The 16,890-nt window shown below is 40.3% G+C and overlaps 1 protein-coding gene across 1 annotated transcript in view; it reads left to right on the plus strand.

Moving 5' to 3' along the window:
* DMTF1 (cyclin D binding myb like transcription factor 1) overlaps window positions 1–16,890 on the plus strand; it is a 29,510-nt gene that overhangs the window by 11,086 nt on the left and 1,534 nt on the right. The window contains exons 6-16 of the mRNA XM_058805080.1: window positions 1,028–1,104; window positions 2,524–2,681; window positions 3,493–3,525; window positions 4,709–4,818; window positions 5,362–5,590; window positions 7,179–7,330; window positions 8,772–8,987; window positions 11,446–11,531; window positions 12,175–12,333; window positions 13,053–13,439; window positions 16,363–16,510. Of these exons, the coding sequence (XP_058661063.1) occupies window positions 1,028–1,104; window positions 2,524–2,681; window positions 3,493–3,525; window positions 4,709–4,818; window positions 5,362–5,590; window positions 7,179–7,330; window positions 8,772–8,987; window positions 11,446–11,531; window positions 12,175–12,333; window positions 13,053–13,439; window positions 16,363–16,510 (1,755 nt within the window). The remainder of the gene's footprint in view (window positions 1–1,027; window positions 1,105–2,523; window positions 2,682–3,492; window positions 3,526–4,708; window positions 4,819–5,361; window positions 5,591–7,178; window positions 7,331–8,771; window positions 8,988–11,445; window positions 11,532–12,174; window positions 12,334–13,052; window positions 13,440–16,362; window positions 16,511–16,890) is intronic.

Consider the following 16,890-nt stretch of genomic DNA (forward strand, 5'->3'; position numbering starts at 1 on the left):
GGGCAAGAGTACTCCCTCACCAGTTCCAATGGAATTAGTAATAATGCCTGTACTTTTCATTATAATTGGATTTGAGTAGACACTCTGGTGTGCTCTGTCTCTCAGCTCTGGTAATTAGCAGGCTGAGAAGGAAGTACCCTGATTTTTCTGGGCAGAGGTGGGCAGGTAGCCAGCACACACCAATATGTAAACTGGGTCACACCAGCAGAAGCTCAATTAAAAGCATTGTATGACCATAAGGGGAAAAAAGGATAATCTAAAGTAGGAATATTTTAATGTCTTATTGATAGACTTCAGGTTTGAATTTTTCTCTCTGAATAATGTTGGTTGGATTTGCTTTTAAAGCTTCACTGGCATTGTAGTTACTAAAGGCACGGACAGAGAAAGAAACATTGTTTCTATTGGCTTACCACTTTCATTTGGGGCAGTAAAAGACCTACCACAAGGTTTTATGTTGGCTGTGACCCCTGAGCATTACTCCCAATGCAAAAAGAAGGAAAGAGATGGGGGCCAGCTTGTCAAAAAGAGACTTAAAGGAGCCTTTACCTCTATGAAAAGCACTCACAGTAGGTGGCAGTACTCTCATGTTCAGCAGAGTTAAGGCATGCAAGAGAATCCCACCTTGCTGCCAATTCCTCAGGTAATCTTCTGAGTTGTATTTTAAGTTCCAGCTTCTGGAATGATTTTGAGTGCATGGAAATTTCAGCTGTCAGTTTAAAGGCAGAAATTTTCTAGTTGCAGCTGAAGAGAAAGGCTGAAAATGTGACTTGACAGCTCATAGAGGAGTTCATATTCTGTTTCTTAAAATGGGATGTTTTTGAAGAGGGGTCTGACTCACATTATTTAAATATTAGTTGAATGTTACTGTCAGTTATGAAATAACATCTGTTTAAAATTAATGCTAGTTATAATTTAATACCTAAAATTATTCTTTTCCTTGTTAATTGCAGCATGGGTCATGTTTTCAGATACTTCTGTTCTTGCTGTTTTTTGGCCTTCAGTAATTAGTTGTCATTTCTATTTTCAGGCCATAAGTGGAAGCAAGGGATGTGGTCAAAGGAAGAAATTGACATTTTGATGAGTAACATTGAACGTTATTTAAAGGTATGTTTAGAGTATGTTCCCTGCACATTAATGTGGTGATGCAGTTCCTGCTAGAAACCAACTTTCTTTAATACTTCCCAGAATACTCAGTAAGTGATTTGGATTGGTTTGTTGTAGGAATGGTCATCAAAATAGATAAGAAAAATTTATTCATAAACAGGATTTAAGTGCATTTAATGTATGTAACATTCCTTTTCATTTTGTACTGGATATAGCCCATTTTGAGCATCCTGACATGGCATTTTACGTGGTTAAATCTCTTTCTCTGGCTATACATTGAGGACTCATAAAACCTTTGTTAAAGATAGTGGAAAAAGATTGCACTAGCAGTTTCCTTACTGAGCACTGAACACAACTTCCAGACATCCTTGGTGCCAAGTCTGTGATTGTGTACTGTATTAGCAGGATGCCTGTGTCTTCTTTCTTCCCCTTAAGTTACTGGGTTCAGAGTTCGGTGTAAATGGGCATGTGGTGAGCACACTGATGGTGATAGTTGCTCATAAATCATATTTGTGGTAGGCTTGCAGCTGAGAATATTTGAGCTGAGCCCTTGCAGCTGAGAATATATAGCCTGCATATTATAATTTCACCATCCTTCACTTGTGGTTTATAAAAAAGCCCTGAATTTAGTGTTCATTGGGATAAAAATCCACACTATTAGTTGAAGAGAGTGTGTCTGCCCACACACCTATTAGAGTTTCTGCCACAAAATCATTCATGGATAATACTACATTTTAAATCTAGTGAAGCTTTTTTAAGCTAGCTAAATAACTTTTCTGAGTTACTGATAAATCATTTGATTCATTCTTTTCCCATTTATCTGCTTTCTTGTGCTGCTTTCAATAATTGAAATATAGTGATTCTTAGTTTAAGCTGAAGTTTAGCTTTACTGTTATACTTCTTTGCAGTGTTTTTTATTGGATTTATTTGAGTTTCCATCAGAACAAGAGGAGTAGTTTAATTGAAAGAAATCACTTTTGCATAAGGAATAGCTAAAATTATGTAATAAATCAATATAGCACTGTTTGACAACCTTCCCTTGTATGGCCCCAGACTAATTCCACCACAGCACATATTCCATCATGTTCTATATGATGGTTCAATTTTTGATCTTAAAATATACATTGAACAATTTTTTTTAATTATATGTGGATAGGTGTTAGAATATGTCTCCCTGGACTCCAAAGTGAAAAAACCAAAACAACAAAACCTAGTGTTCAAGGGTTTGTATTTAAGGGAGCTAATCCATAAATACTCAGTTTTACTTTTGGACTGTAGTATTTGTGATACACAGAAAGTTGCATAATGGCTTCAGTTCTTGTGTTCTACTTCTTGATTCCTAGGAGACTTTTATCTAAGGTGTTTTGTTTGTGGTTTTTGTTTTTGTTTGTTTGTTTTTTTTTAAATGCTTTGTTCTAGGCCCGTGGAATAAAAGATGCCACTGAAATTATATTTGAAATGTCAAAAGATGAAAGAAAAGATTTCTACAGGACAATAGCTTGGGGTCTGAATCGGCCTCTCTTTGCTGTCTATAGAAGAGTTCTTCGCATGTATGATGACAGAAACCATGTTGGAAAGTATGAAACCCTCTAATGCTGCATGGTTTTATTGGTATGACTAGGGTCATGTATTTATGCTTGACATGTTCTATGTGAGACAGAAAAATGTAGCCAAACAGACCTAGATCTTGCTAATATGTCACCTCTGCTCAATTCTGAGAGATCATCCTTGGCAATAGTTGTGTTCTATTGATGGTATTCAATGACAGCTTTAAAGAACAGACAAACAACCCAAAACAAAGGTGAATAACAGATTCTGATACGATGACAGGACTTGGACACAGGGATGGATCTGCTGAGATATAACTTTTTCTAGGGCTGTGACCTGGAAATAATTGATCTTCACCCCTTATGCCCTTGCTTGCCATTTTTTAAAGCGTGATCTGGTGCTATCCAGATAGGATTTTAAATTTTCGTTTTTGAAACTAGTGTAAAATTAAAAACATCTTCTCAGTGCTGATATACTCTTTTGATAGAAAGTCAGCTTTATGGTGATGGTGAACTGGGACTGTAAGGAAGAAGCAATTTATTTGAAAGACTAATGCAGAAAATTCTAATTCTGTTCTTAGGAGTAAGATCACAGAGAATGCGGAATTTTTCTGACAAATGAGAGGAATCCTTTACCAGTTAACCTTAGAAATGCACTAATGTAGAAAATTACATTTGTTCCTCACATTCTTCTGAATATTCAGTCAGATTGTATCTTACAGCTGAAATTCCTTAATCTCTTCTTGTAGCTAAATGTGTGCTGTGTGGTTAGTAAAATAATGATATTTATACTGTATGCTTTCTGTTTAAAATAATGTCTTTTTATTTACCTGTTGCTTAGGTATACTCCTGAGGAAATTGAAAAGCTTAAAGAGTAAGTTATCTTATGAACAAGATCACTCTTCCTTGTTTATATTTAGTAGCCTAATCCATTTTTAAGGGTTTCTTTATATTAAATCACTGAAAAGTTACAAATAAATTTGGCTGCTCCAACACTACCCAAAAGTAGTGGTTACTGTCTAAAGAAAAATGAAATTACATTTGGATTCCTTTAAAATTTTTTTCTAATGTGTGTTCCGGACCTAACAATATGCAACAAAGTTCTAAAGCAATGCTTCTGTTGTAACTAGGAAAGTTTCAGATTTTTGCAAGCACAGTCAATATTTGTGGTTATGAGAAACAGAAGTTCCTTTGCTTTATGAAATTTGAGCAAAGGTTATTCCTAAAGGAAGTCTCAGGTCAAGAGTAGGATCTCCCCTAGGAAGTATTACAGATACATAAATTATCAGCTCAAAAAGCCTAATTTTGAGTATGAACCTGATAGATCAAGGAGATGGGGCTGCAGACTTTATCCCCTCCTGCACATTTCCAGGGTTGAGCAGTTGGAAGAAACTGTTGGGCTGAAAGGAGGAAAGGAGTATATTGCATTCCATTGATGGATCTGTTTGGATCAATTGAGCTGCTTTGTGTTGTTCACAAGGTGCTTGGGGTTCCAGATGTGTCAGAACTACTCATGGATCAACATTTTAAGCAGCCTGCTGTCATGTGAAGGAGAAAAATGATTGCTAAAATGATGAACATGATTATGCAGTGTTTTGCTTAATTTAAATTGTAGGATGCCTGGGTTTTTATTGGGCATTACTGAAATGTCTCAAGTGCTCTCTACACCACCTGAAAATCATTGAGGAACCTGTATAGAATGGAAATTAGCTGTTTATCTAAACATTCATATTGTGTTTAACACATTCATTAAGCCTCACAATCTTCCTGCAAGACAGATACTATGCATTTTATATGTATAGTATCTATGCATTTTATATGTATCTTGATTGATAATATGCATTTCAAATGTATCTTGTGGCTCAGCTGGTCCAAAAGGCTCTAGAAAGACATAGGGAAAAGTAGCAGAAAATAGTAATAGTAAAGTAGCAAAGTGATTTCCCCATTCTTTCTTTAAGCCTGTAAACTGCATGTTCATCCTGTTTTTATTAGCAAATATTTGCTATTTTGGTAATTTCCTAACTGGATGTAGTGCTAATGAGCATGTTTCTCTGTAGGCTGAGAGTAAAGCATGGTAATGATTGGGCCACAATAGGAGCTGCCCTGGGGAGAAGTGCTTCATCTGTAAAGGATCGATGTAGGCTGATGAAGGATACCTGCAACACAGGTGAGGTAAATGCTGGTGTCAGAAATGGATATTCTGGTTAAAATTCTGTCTCTTGTGATTAATGGTTATAGAGTTACACTGTGTTTGGTGTCAAGAGAGAGACAGATGCATTTCAGGAGTAAAGTACTGTTTATTTTGTAATGTATATATTCACGTGTAAAGGAAAATTCAGCCAGACCTCATGTGAATAATTGTTGCATGGTTAATTCACTCCAGCTAACACAGTTCAGATAGCTTGGATCAGTTTGCTCTGGTCACTCTTTGGACAAGCTCTGTGTGGCCTTATTCATCTGTGGCCTTATTCTTCTGAGAGGAAGAAAAAGGAGAAACTTGGCAGCAGAACAATGGAATTGTTGATTTGCTGATCAAGAATGGATATAATATAAATTATTAGTAATTAAGAACAGTTGCATCTTCTTCACAAGTTAATATTTGCATCTGGAATAAGGTGTTGGACATGGCAGTTAAACATCTGCTGGCATGTTGTGGATCAGAATAGGGGGTCTGTGCTGCTGGTTAAGGTGGAGGGCTTCTGTCTTTCAGGAAAGTGGACAGAGAAAGAAGAGAAGAGACTGGCAGAGGTGGTGCATGAGCTGACAAGCACAGAGCCAGGTGACATTGTCACCCAAGGTGTGTCCTGGGCTGCGGTGGCAGAGCGGGTCGGGACGCGCTCGGAGAAGCAGTGCCGCTCTAAATGGCTCAACTATCTCAACTGGAAACAAAGTGGAGGCACCGAGTGGACCAAGGAGGATGAAATAAATCTGATCTTGAGGTTTGTTATTTTAGTTACTTTTAAAGGTTTGTAATATGTGTTGCTAGCAGGATTCCATTGGGGTCCATTTTGCTGGTTTCCTAGACACTGAAAATTCTAGAACCTTCCAAAAATCACTGCTGTGTTTACAGTTCCCAGAGATTTATTATTGAACATATTTTTTGTTTTTTGTTTTTTTAGTGAATGTTAGTGTTCGTGAAAGGTGTCAGATTGAAAACCCTGGAGACTGAAGTCTTCTTTATTCCACAGAAAAGGTACAGCACAGGCAGCAAACCGTGCAAGCTTCCCACACGTTGCCCCACCGATGCGCTTTAACCCTTAACTGGAGGGTAGCTCAGTCTCCCTGCCCGTTCAGTCCTTGGCCTCTCTGCTGAGATGACCAACAAGGGTCAAGTGTGGTGGTGGTTTCTGTGATGTGGACATCTTGTCTACAAAGAGCTAAACTGAGACTGCAAATTAATTTCATGTAGGCCAACAAACACTGATTGGATATCAGCATCTCTGACTATTTGAACTGGCAGCCTGGTAGTGACTTTGGAAATCTTTTGCTCTCTCCAGTCCTCCTCCCATTTTGAATGCCTTTAACTCAAGCTTTTTAGCCAGTGGATTTTTGTGGGTTGGGTGGGAATAAAAAGCCAGGGCATCCAGGGAATTTAAGGATTACTTAAACAAAGTAGTATTAACAAATTCACTGAAGCTGTTTGACATAAACTCAAAATGAGGAGCCTGATTCCACATTTCAGAATGTGCTGGGTATATTTCTTAATTTTTCTGGTTTGGTCTATCCAGATATCTTTTACTTATCCTACAGGGTTGGTTTTGGTGGGTTTTTTTTTCATTTTTGCTTCTTTCTTTCTTTAGCTAGCAAGAGTGCTCTTGCCTTATTTGTGAAGAGGACTTTTCTTAACTTCCACAAAATTATTTTCCCCTCGCTATTCACCTCTCTTTCATATGCTCTATGTACAGATAAGGGCAATTCAGAGATTTTTAGTGATTTCAAACAGATTCTGGTAGAGAAGACTGTCCCTTATCTGGAGAGCCTGGTGGGATTGATTCATGAGGAAGTGTTTATTGCTGTAGTTAACTTCATCTACTTTGGCTAAGAAGCATCTGAGAGAAGGCAAAAATATGTGTTAAGGACAGATGGTTGTTGCTTAGAAGAAAACAAGTAAATATCATAACATGAAATTAATTAAATGAATGTTCAGACTGAATCTCAGGAAGTATTTCCTGCCTTGGAGACGTGTTTGGGGAATGTTTTTTTCAAAAAGAAAAGATGCAAGTGCCACCACTTGGAATGCTTCACGATAATCCGATCTAAGACCTAATGTAGAAGTAAATAAGGAGAATAATCCTGCATGACAAGGAGATGGACTGGATCATCTAACAGGTCTAGTCCATCTTCTGTTGTTTATGATTCTGCTTGACCTCTGGCAGCGTGGAGCCTTGGAAGCCTGTGTCGATTCCTGGGGCTGGTCACTAGCATGTCGTTCTGCGCTGTTACGTGTGACACGGCCGGACGCGTGCGGCACCCCTGCCGCCCTGGGGGGCCCTTTCTGACAGCTCCCTGTTTTCTCTGTCCTGCCAGGATAGCGGAACTTGAAGTTTCTGATGAGAATGACATCAATTGGGACTTGCTGGCTGAGGGATGGAGTAGTGTCCGCTCCCCACAGTGGCTCCGGAGTAAATGGTGGACCATTAAAAGACAGATTGCAAACCACAAAGATGTTTCATTCCCTGGTAATGTACTGTTTGCACACTTCCCTTCTGAAAGCTTCTTTCACATATGTCACAGGAATAAGGCTGCATTTTGTTGTCTGCTTACAGCATTGCTGGCCAAAGAGCACATTGCTCCTTTGCTGGAAGTTACTGGCCCCTTAGATCTGCTGGCTGAATTGCTCCTACAAGCAATCCTTAAGTGTTTCAGTCTAACAGGCCAAGCTGATATGTTCAGCTAGACAGACTTTGCCATCCCTTCTCAGTTTGGCTAAAGTGAGAGTATATATCTCAGCAGCTCAGCTGGCAGATCTCAGATGATGCTGGTCTTGGTTATGGAGGGCAGTGACCTCTTCAGGTGAAAGAGGATATGTATGTGCAGCCTAACTATGGCCTCAGGTTAGATGTGTTGCCTTTATGATGTTAAAATGTAATCTCTGTCAGGTGCTGAGCCTTAGCTGTAGACAGAAAGTAGATCTACTACTAGCTGCAATGAGAGGAGAGCAGGAGTCAGGAGTATAAATCTCCCCCAAATACATTTCATACCATTTTCCCATTCTGGCTTGGAGAAACCAGTGCCTAAGCCAAAGGGTTGTTTGTGACCTTCAGACCTCCCTTTGTCTTACTTGGGGAGAGGAAAAAAATCAGATTAGTCATGTCATAATTAATGAAGGATGTAATTTAATGCACACTTGTGCTGTGGTTGACAGTGTGGTTATGTATTAGTCCTGCCTCAAGGCTGCAGCTGGGAGGTTACCACACATTAATAGGCAGTTGTTGCAGCAAATAATTCATAGATAAATGCAGCACTGAATCAACAGGCTCTGCTCTCTTTCCCCTGACAAAGGGGAGATGTTAGGCAGTTTGCTGTAATGAATTCTAGACAAGCTGAGGCCTCAGGTTTTGTGACCTGCTGTTAAATCAGCTGCTCCCAAAGCAATTACAGAGAAGAAGGGTGGGTGGTTCTATGGGAGCAGTGGGCCTCCTCAAGCACAGGTGAAGAATTGTGCTATAACCACTGTGGGATTCATTCTCTCTTGCTCCCCATTTTCAGTGGCATTTCTGTCAAGCTCTTGAACAAATCTGCTTCCATGTTGTAGAAGATTGGAGGATTTACTTCTGGTAGCAGCATTACACAGCTAGTGATACTTGCACTTGATTGTAGCTTGGGGGTATATCATGCATCATTTTAGAGAGTTCCAAAATTTTATGGGCTATATGTTCTTTTTTTCCCCCAAGCATCATGAAGTACCTGGGTTCCATGAGGAAATCTAGTTCACTGCTGTAGTTGGCTATAAATGGTCTATGTATGTGCTAAATTTCTACTTTCTGTATCTCTGGAGATCGTTTAAGTTCCAGATTCTGTAGGATTTTGTTTGCTCTTTTCATCTTGGGTAAATCACCAATTGCAGCATTTCAAATGTGCTTGTTCAACCTGCTTTAGCATGGGTGTTTTTTCTCTCAGTGCTGATAAAGGGTCTTAAACAGCTCCACGAGAACCAAAAAAACAGTCCAGGGCACCAGCTTGCAGACAACAAGTGTGGCAGTGGCTTAGCAAGCAGTAACTCCAGCTCGGGGGTGCAGCACGTGCAGATCCGCGTGGCTCGCTTGGAGGAGAGCACGGGCAGCGCCCCCAGCCCCATGGCAGCTCTGCAGATCCCAGTGCAGATCACCCATGTCTGTAAGTACTGCAACAAACCACTCACACAAAGCCTGCAAATTGCTTCTGCTGAGGTGGTGAAGGAGTGAGCCTGTCTTCAGGAGTTGTATTCATTTTCCCTAAGTCATGGCATAACTTCAGATGAAACATTTCTGTTTTCTGTTTACCTGTTTCTAACTTTGTTAGGCAAATGTAGATATTGCTGTGACTGTAGTTCCAAGAAGCTACAACTGGAGCACTGGACACAGGTGTTGTAGGTGTCTGTTTGTGTGTGTGCATACAGGAGTTTGCCACATAACCTGTTCTCTGAAAAGCCTTCAGTGCACAAACCTCTTAATGAAGATAGAGTGTGTTTGTTTATTCCTTAAGTTGTTTCTGGTCACTCTTGCACACAGCAGTGAGCATTATGTAAAAGTTCTCCTTTTGCAAGTTACATGGACTGCTGTCCCTAAGTTCTGACACAGGGCACTGAAGGGAAGGTGTAAGTGTGTTTTCCTAGTCCTTTATTATGCAATTATTTCTAGTCCCAAACACTCTGGGAAATGTTAGCTGCTAAGTCACACCAACAGCCAGTGTTCTGCTAAACCACTGTATTTTTTTTTTAAGTTGATGCTTCCCATGCTCTTAAGGATGAACTTTGCTCATTATCTAACATTGATTATCAGATCTGCTCTGAGTGTAGTTCTTACTGCTTGATTTTGTAACTAATCTTATTAAGTAACTCCAGTCACATGCAGTCTGCACTGTATATTATTTTGCACAATTTGTCATTTGTAAATTGAAAATTTAGTGCTTTGGTTTTGCTGATTACCAGATTAGTTACAGAATATTCTGGATTGGAAAGGATCCACATGGATCATGGAGTCCCAGCTCTTAAATGAGTGGCCCATACAGGGATTGGACCCATAGCCCTGGCATTATTAGCGCCCTGCTCTGAGCTAAGCTGATCAGTCTACAAACTGATTCTTCAGACTATGCCTCAATAGGCATTTGGCAGACTATTTTCTGTTTATAATTTTAGGAGGTCAATCTATCTTAATCTATTTATTAAGTGCTAGCTTCATTTTTTGTGGTTTATTTTCTAATTAGAATGACAGATGACACCAAGCCAAGAACTTTTTGTCTGTCATAGTAATGTCAGTGGTCTCAGACTTTGACTGAAGCTTGATTCAAGCTGATGAGCAGGAAAGATGGGCTGGGATCCTGGAACCTTCAGTCATCTCTGAATTGAATCCTGTAATGGTTGTTTTGTCACTTCACTTGCCCATGTCTGCCTAACAAGCCTTTTCCCCCATTTTAGTCTGCTTTTCTGAAAAATTTCTGGTTGTGTAATCAGAGTGAATTTTGTATTGTGTGTTTCACAGTCCCATGGGAGCTGAACCTATTACCCACTTCCAGCTGCATTTGGTGGAAGGTTCAAAGTTTCCAAGGGGCAATTCCTGAGGTTTTATGAATATACTGGCTAGGTGACTGACAGGTCACAGTTTACAGCTCTCTGCTACTGAGTACCAGCAACTCGGCAGCAGGAGACCTTAAACATGCCACCACAACAATAATAGCTTCAAAATTGAGCTTTTATCTTAAGAGACCAAAATTACTGTATTTTGCTGCCACGGAGTCTGAGATGGCAAAGTTTCCAGTGCTTGCGTCACTGCTATCATCTTGTAGATCTTTTCCCCTTTTGGTATTTAGGAAATTACTGGAAAACCTCAGGCAGAGTCTTAATTTGGTTTCAGCTTCCTGGAACTTGTGATTTTTTTTTAAGAGTAAGTAGAAATTGTAATTATGATTATAAAGTTTTAAGTACAAGTTGTTTGGACCTGGTGATCTTAAAATACCTACATCAACTGTTTCCAGTGCTTCTCTTCACTACTTTTAGAATTAGTGGAGCTAATTGCATAAATAATTACATAGTTGTAGTAAGAATACTTACAGCTTTTGTACTGCAGTCATAACACACAGGATAGGCAAATATCTGGGAAGCATCTGAACTTTCATCAGGGGTGGACATATTGTGGAGGGCAGAAAAGGTTAAAAAATACAAAAAAAGAAAAAGAGGACTGTGGGAAACACAACAATATTGAGCCTGACACTGGTTTAGAACCAGCAGTACATGATCCAAAGGATATTATTACACCAAAGGGTATCCTTACATTGGAACCTCTTGCAAATCTCATTACAAAAAGTAATTAAATCATGTCAGAAACTTTATTTTCTGCTTTTATCTCTGTGTACTAAACCCATATTTACTTTCTTTTGCTCTTTTGGATTGTAGAATGCTGTCTTTAAATAGAATTGTATCTTGGGTACCAATTAGAGAACCTTGTCATTAGGACTGCAGCCAGTTTTCTTTTTCCTCTTAGGGGAATTAACAGTACCCTGCCATGTATTAATTATAGTATGTTATGCTCTCTACAGGCCTGAACATTCTGGTTTACATACTTTCCTTTTCTTTTTTTTTTTTTCCTTCCTTTTGCAGCCTCAACCGATTCCCCTGCTGCTACTGCTGACTCTGAGACAATAACACTGAACAGTGGAACACTACAGACATTTGAGATTCTTCCAGTAAGTGACTGGTGTTTGTTACTGTGGCTTTTTCTTTTTTTATTTTCAACCCAGCTGCTTCTTAGACTATAGAAGTGTGCATTTCCAAAAAAGAAAAAAAAAGGGAAGGTTTTCAAGTAGAAAGAAGAAGAGTTCTAAAGCTTATTTCTGAAAGTGTAATCCATTAGGGCTGCCAAGTAAGATGTGAATTATAGTTAAATGCTTTAAATTTGCTTCAGTGCTACAGAGTTTTCCTTTGTGCTTGGATTTTTTTTCATTGTTGAAATCTGACATAAAGGAGCCAGAGAAAGCTCCTGGCAAGTAAAGATTGTCTCAGTTGCATTGTCCTGTAATTTGTAGTGCAGTTCCTCTTCCATCTCAGTGCAAAATAAGCTGAATTTGTTCCTTTTTTACCTGCTGATGTACAGCATATTACAGACCTGCTGGGCTCCTGCCCTGCATACTTGCCTTGGTAGCCTAGGGCTAGAGCTGAGTTATTTTCTGCCTTTTGAGTGCAGTGCAGCAGTCAGTGCAGAAGGCATTGGATTGGTGTGGTGTGGTGATTTTCCAGGGGAGTTACAGTTAGGCTGGGTCATGTAAACCAAAATGCTCCAGCATGTCCTGGGCACTGCATTTGGGTATTAAACCTGTGTTGTCTTTGTAGTCTTTCCACCTCCAGCCGACTGGGACACCGGGTACCTACTTACTGCAGACAAGCTCGAGCCAAGGGCTGCCTTTAACGCTGACAACGAGCCCCACCATGACCCTGACGGCCGCGGCAGCTCCGGCCTCCCCGGAGCAGATCATCGTTCACGCCTTATCTGTGAGAGCTCTGCGTGGGGCCAGCCCGGGCTTGGGGCACTGGGGGAAGGGGGACGTTGTAATGCAGGGCCCTGCACATGCCTGTTAAAGCAGTTCCTAAGTCATAACAATGTTGCTTTGCTTAAAATCCTGAAGATTGAGAATTTGGAGGTTCGTGTGTTAGTTTTAAAAAGCAATCTCAGGTTGCTTCAGAACTTAGCTTAGTGAGCAAGCTCTGAACAGAATGTCTCCATTTAGTGGCTTGATCCCCAGCAAAACCAAGTCTTGTTTTGTGATGTTTTCAGTTACTCTCACAAATAGATACTGGTCCATAATACTTGAATAGTAGTGACAAGTATTGTTTTTTGCTGGAGGGAGAGAAGGAGAAGCAAACTGGAGATTGAATCACAAAATTATGAAAAATTCAGTGGAAAAATACTGATCTTTTGAATCTACAGTGATCCTCACTTGAATGGTTGCCTCCTTCATATTATTATTTACTTTATTTGTGACTTAAAGAACACATGACACCACATTCAGTCTACAAAGTTATCCTTTAGAAACAGGAGAGGCCAACAGATGATCTGGGCTGACATACTGTATATATGAAACTCTAAACTACACTTAGCAATTGGAATCTTTTTGCTTGTATTTGCTTGAAAGATTTGTAGATAGTAACAGGAAAGTCTCTGACCTTGTTTGGGGTTTTGTTTGTCTCTTTTTTGCAAATGCTGCTGACAGCCAGAGCATTTGTTAAACACAAGTGACAACGTCACAGTGCAGTGCCACACGCCGAGTGTCATAATCCGCACCGTTGCTGCTGAAGACATCTCCTCCTCTGTCACCCAGACAGAACTGGCTGTGGATGCAGACATTCAGTCAGCTGACCTGACAGATCCTCCAGACACCCTAGGAACAAATACTTTCCCACATGATATCCATCAGTCCAAGCTGAGTGACGAAGAGCAGTCAGCCTACAACGAAGATGATGCTTCCAAATTTAGCAGCAGGAATAGTAGAGAACTGATGGATGGAGTTCTGGTAAGAACAGAGGAGGAGATTGCTGATGCTAGCCTGAAACAGAATGAGGATTCTCACTCTGATTTACCCAGCACTTACGTTACTGAGGTAAGGGAGGGCGTGATACTTGGTGTTTTCCCCATTTCTGCAATTCTGGAGAATTATTTCATTGAATCTGGCCTTGATGTTAAGCTATTGGTCTGAAATATCTCAGTGATTTCATTTATATTGGTAGCTGAAGGGAGAAGGATGAAGAGAGACTATTCATAAGAGGTATAGTGATAGGACAAGGGGGAATGGCTTTGAACTGAAAGAATGTAAGTTTAAATAGGCATTAGGAGAAAGTTCTTTCCTGTGAGAGTGGTGAGGCACTGGAACAGGTTGCCCAGGGAAGCTCTGGGCTGCCTCATCTCTGGAAGTGTTCAAGGCTAGATTAGATTGGGCCTGGAGTGATCTTCAGAGTCCCTTCCCATCCAAACAATTCTGTGATTCTGTACCACAGTTCTACAAGTATTTGTTGAGATCCTCTATTCTTGAGCTTCATTAGTGTGTTACAAGTATGAAAGTAACAGCATTTAATTTGGTACCAAGGCTTATATTTTACTTATCTGGAGCACAGAGCTGTGGAGTTGCTTCACTACTCAGGGTTCTCCTGCATGGTGCAGCATTGGTGGCACTGAACAGGTGCCTTCAGGTGATTCCTGCTTGATGCTGTTGCTTTAAACTGGGCTGTTAATTGTCCAACACACTTGCATCAATAGATGGATTGAGCAAGGGAGGAGAGCTAGAGTATTTGGGTTTTGCTTTATGAGTCTAATAATTCAAGATGTACCTCACTTTTCAGTTTTGAGGACTTCTGTTAAACATCCTGCTCCAGCCAAGTATCTGTTAAATGGGAATTTGAAACATTAAGCTACTTCTCTCTCTGGCCTCAGATTTGTTCATCTCCAACACCTGAGATGCAGAAATGAGTTTATCCAAATGATTACAGCTATTTGGATAGTTTCTTTCAGTTGCTGGAATTATGAAAATGACTAAGTCACAGAAAACAGAGGTGCTAAAAAGAAGATAACACTCTTTAGTACAAAATTCCTCTTGCTTTAGGGGTTTGATTAGGTTGGAATCTGGGAAAAGATGAGTTAGAATTAAACATCCTTAGCTGTTTTTTAGGACACTCTTCTCTACAGCAGCTGCATTTCTGCTTTGTCAGCCTTGAAAATCCACCATTAATATGCTTTGGCCTTGTCTTTGAAGAAGCTTCTAATAGACAGTGCATATCTGTTATGCTCTTACAAAAGGGAGAATCTTTGTGCATCTCAAGTTTGCTACTACAGAAGCATCTGAATCCTGAATACATCAGAAGATGGGGATTATTCTTCCATTTTCCTCTTTTTGTGTCATGGTTGACATAATTGTGATAAGGTTTTCAACATTTGAGGCAGGCCATCAGCTTTCTATTCTCTTTTAAAACTTCAGCTTCTCGAGGTAGAATTAATAAACTTTTGATATTAACCTAGTTCCTAGTTTAACTTTGTACAAATTGCTCATGGATAGCAGAATGTAAAACTAAACTTTTTTTTTCCTATACAGAAAAACAAACTGAATTTGTAATTCTAATTTGCTTTACTCTTCAAGTCAGATTCAAGTTTGACATGTGTACCTAAATTCCAGGAAATAGTGAACTGTCTGTGAGTAATTCTCAGTGAAAAGTTACTCCAGAAAAACATGCCTACATTTTGTTTTCTTTAAGTCAGTGTTATTTTTATGAGCTTGCCAGGGTTGTATTGTCACTGTGGGTGGGTAGTGGGAGGCAGGCAGTCATGCTGCAGGGTTTTATTATTTCTGCCTGGGAAAGGTGCCCATTTGCCACAATGGCTTCTTTGGTTTTTCACGCCCCCTCTTCCCAGTTTCAGGCCTTGCAGCGCAGTGCTGCTGTGGGCAGAGCTGTGTGCTCTGCTGAGAGCTGCTCCTGCAGGTCAAGCACACCATGCCCTTGTGCACGGGACCTTGTGCAGTTCACAGGTTGTCACCTCCTCTCCAGCAGCATCAAGGGAGGGGTTTTCAGACAGCTCTCTTTGCAAAAACACTGTGCAGTTACGTAGGGAAACAAGTTTTCCTACAAAAAACAAGGTGGAGGAACATCAGGATTTTCTTAAACACAGAGGGCTGTAACCTCAGCGATAAATCCAGGTACCTTCTATTGTGTCAGCAGCAGTTGCTAGCATTTTACATCAGGGATTCCTGAAGTTTGAACATACCTTATGCATGTTGCACACAAAAACTGGAATCCAGATATCTCTGCTGGTTCTGGCAGTGATGTGTGGGATGACTTTTCACTGCATCTGTGGAACCAGGAGTGTGCTTTGACACTGAGTCAGCCAGATGTGTTGCTGCCATTCCAGTACCACAGGAGCCAGGGAAGAGGCAGGAGCAGCAGCAATGGCAGGACTGGAAGAGAATGAGGGTATTGACAATTGTACCTGGAAGGAATCAGTGTGTTACCAGTCTTGTGGTACCATTAGGTTCTGCAAAAAAAGTCTGGAGCCAAATTCCAGCCAGTAACAGACCAAGCAAGGCACAGCAAGTGAAGGGGTCTTTTGAGCTCTGTGTTCAGTGTTAGTTAAAACTTGACCACAGGATTTGTGAAACTTAAGGTAAAGCTGTTGGGTTTGTGGAGCAGGTAAGTGCTACAGTGGTAATGCTTCAGTCTCAGAACATACAGACAGAAAGCAGTGGAAAAGCCTAATTATTCCTCTTCACAGACTTAAATATTTGACTTGGCAAGGAAACACCACCTGGAGTGTCTCCCTTCCTCTCCACATTGCTGAACAGGGTAAAATTCTTCTCATCTTGTTTTTGGGTGCCTGCACTAAGATAACATGCCCTGTAAAGGCTGAAATAAACTATCTCAGGTGATGACATTTCAATTTAATGAGATAAAATTCATCCAGAGTGGAATATAGCTGAGCAGTGCAGATTTTTGTTCATGTTACCATGAATACACTCTCATGGCCTGTTCTCTGTTGTGCAGGATCTGGGTTCCCCACCAATAGAAGAACAAGTTGATCAGCCTACAATAGATGATGAAACTGTGCTTATTGTTCCTTCTTCCCATGGTTTTATCCAGGCAACAGATGATATGGATAATGAATCAGTCTTGCCCTTGACAACTCTCACAGGTATGAGAGTCCCTGTGATTAAAGCAGTGTACAGAGCTTCTGAGTCTCTGCAGACAACACTTCATAGATTCTTGCTTTCTCTAAAATAATTTTACATATCAGTGCTATCAAACTGCAAGTAACCTACAAATACTTCTCCCAGAGGAAGCATCTTCCTGTAGAGCCATCAGAGGGTCAGCAATGATAGTGCAATACCTGATGGATGGAAATGTGAGTCACACCATTGCATCCATATCCATCCATATTGGTTATCACTTACCTTCTCTAAAGATACTCAGAACCACCTGGATAATGTAGTGCTGTGCAAAGTGCTCTGGCTGAACCAGCTTTAGCAGGGAGTTGGACTAGGGGATCTCCAGAGGTCCCTTCCAACCCCAGCT

Source organism: Ammospiza caudacuta, chromosome 5 (genome assembly GCF_027887145.1).
Source record: "Ammospiza caudacuta isolate bAmmCau1 chromosome 5, bAmmCau1.pri, whole genome shotgun sequence".
In the NCBI taxonomy this organism is placed as follows: domain Eukaryota; kingdom Metazoa; phylum Chordata; class Aves; order Passeriformes; family Passerellidae; genus Ammospiza; species Ammospiza caudacuta.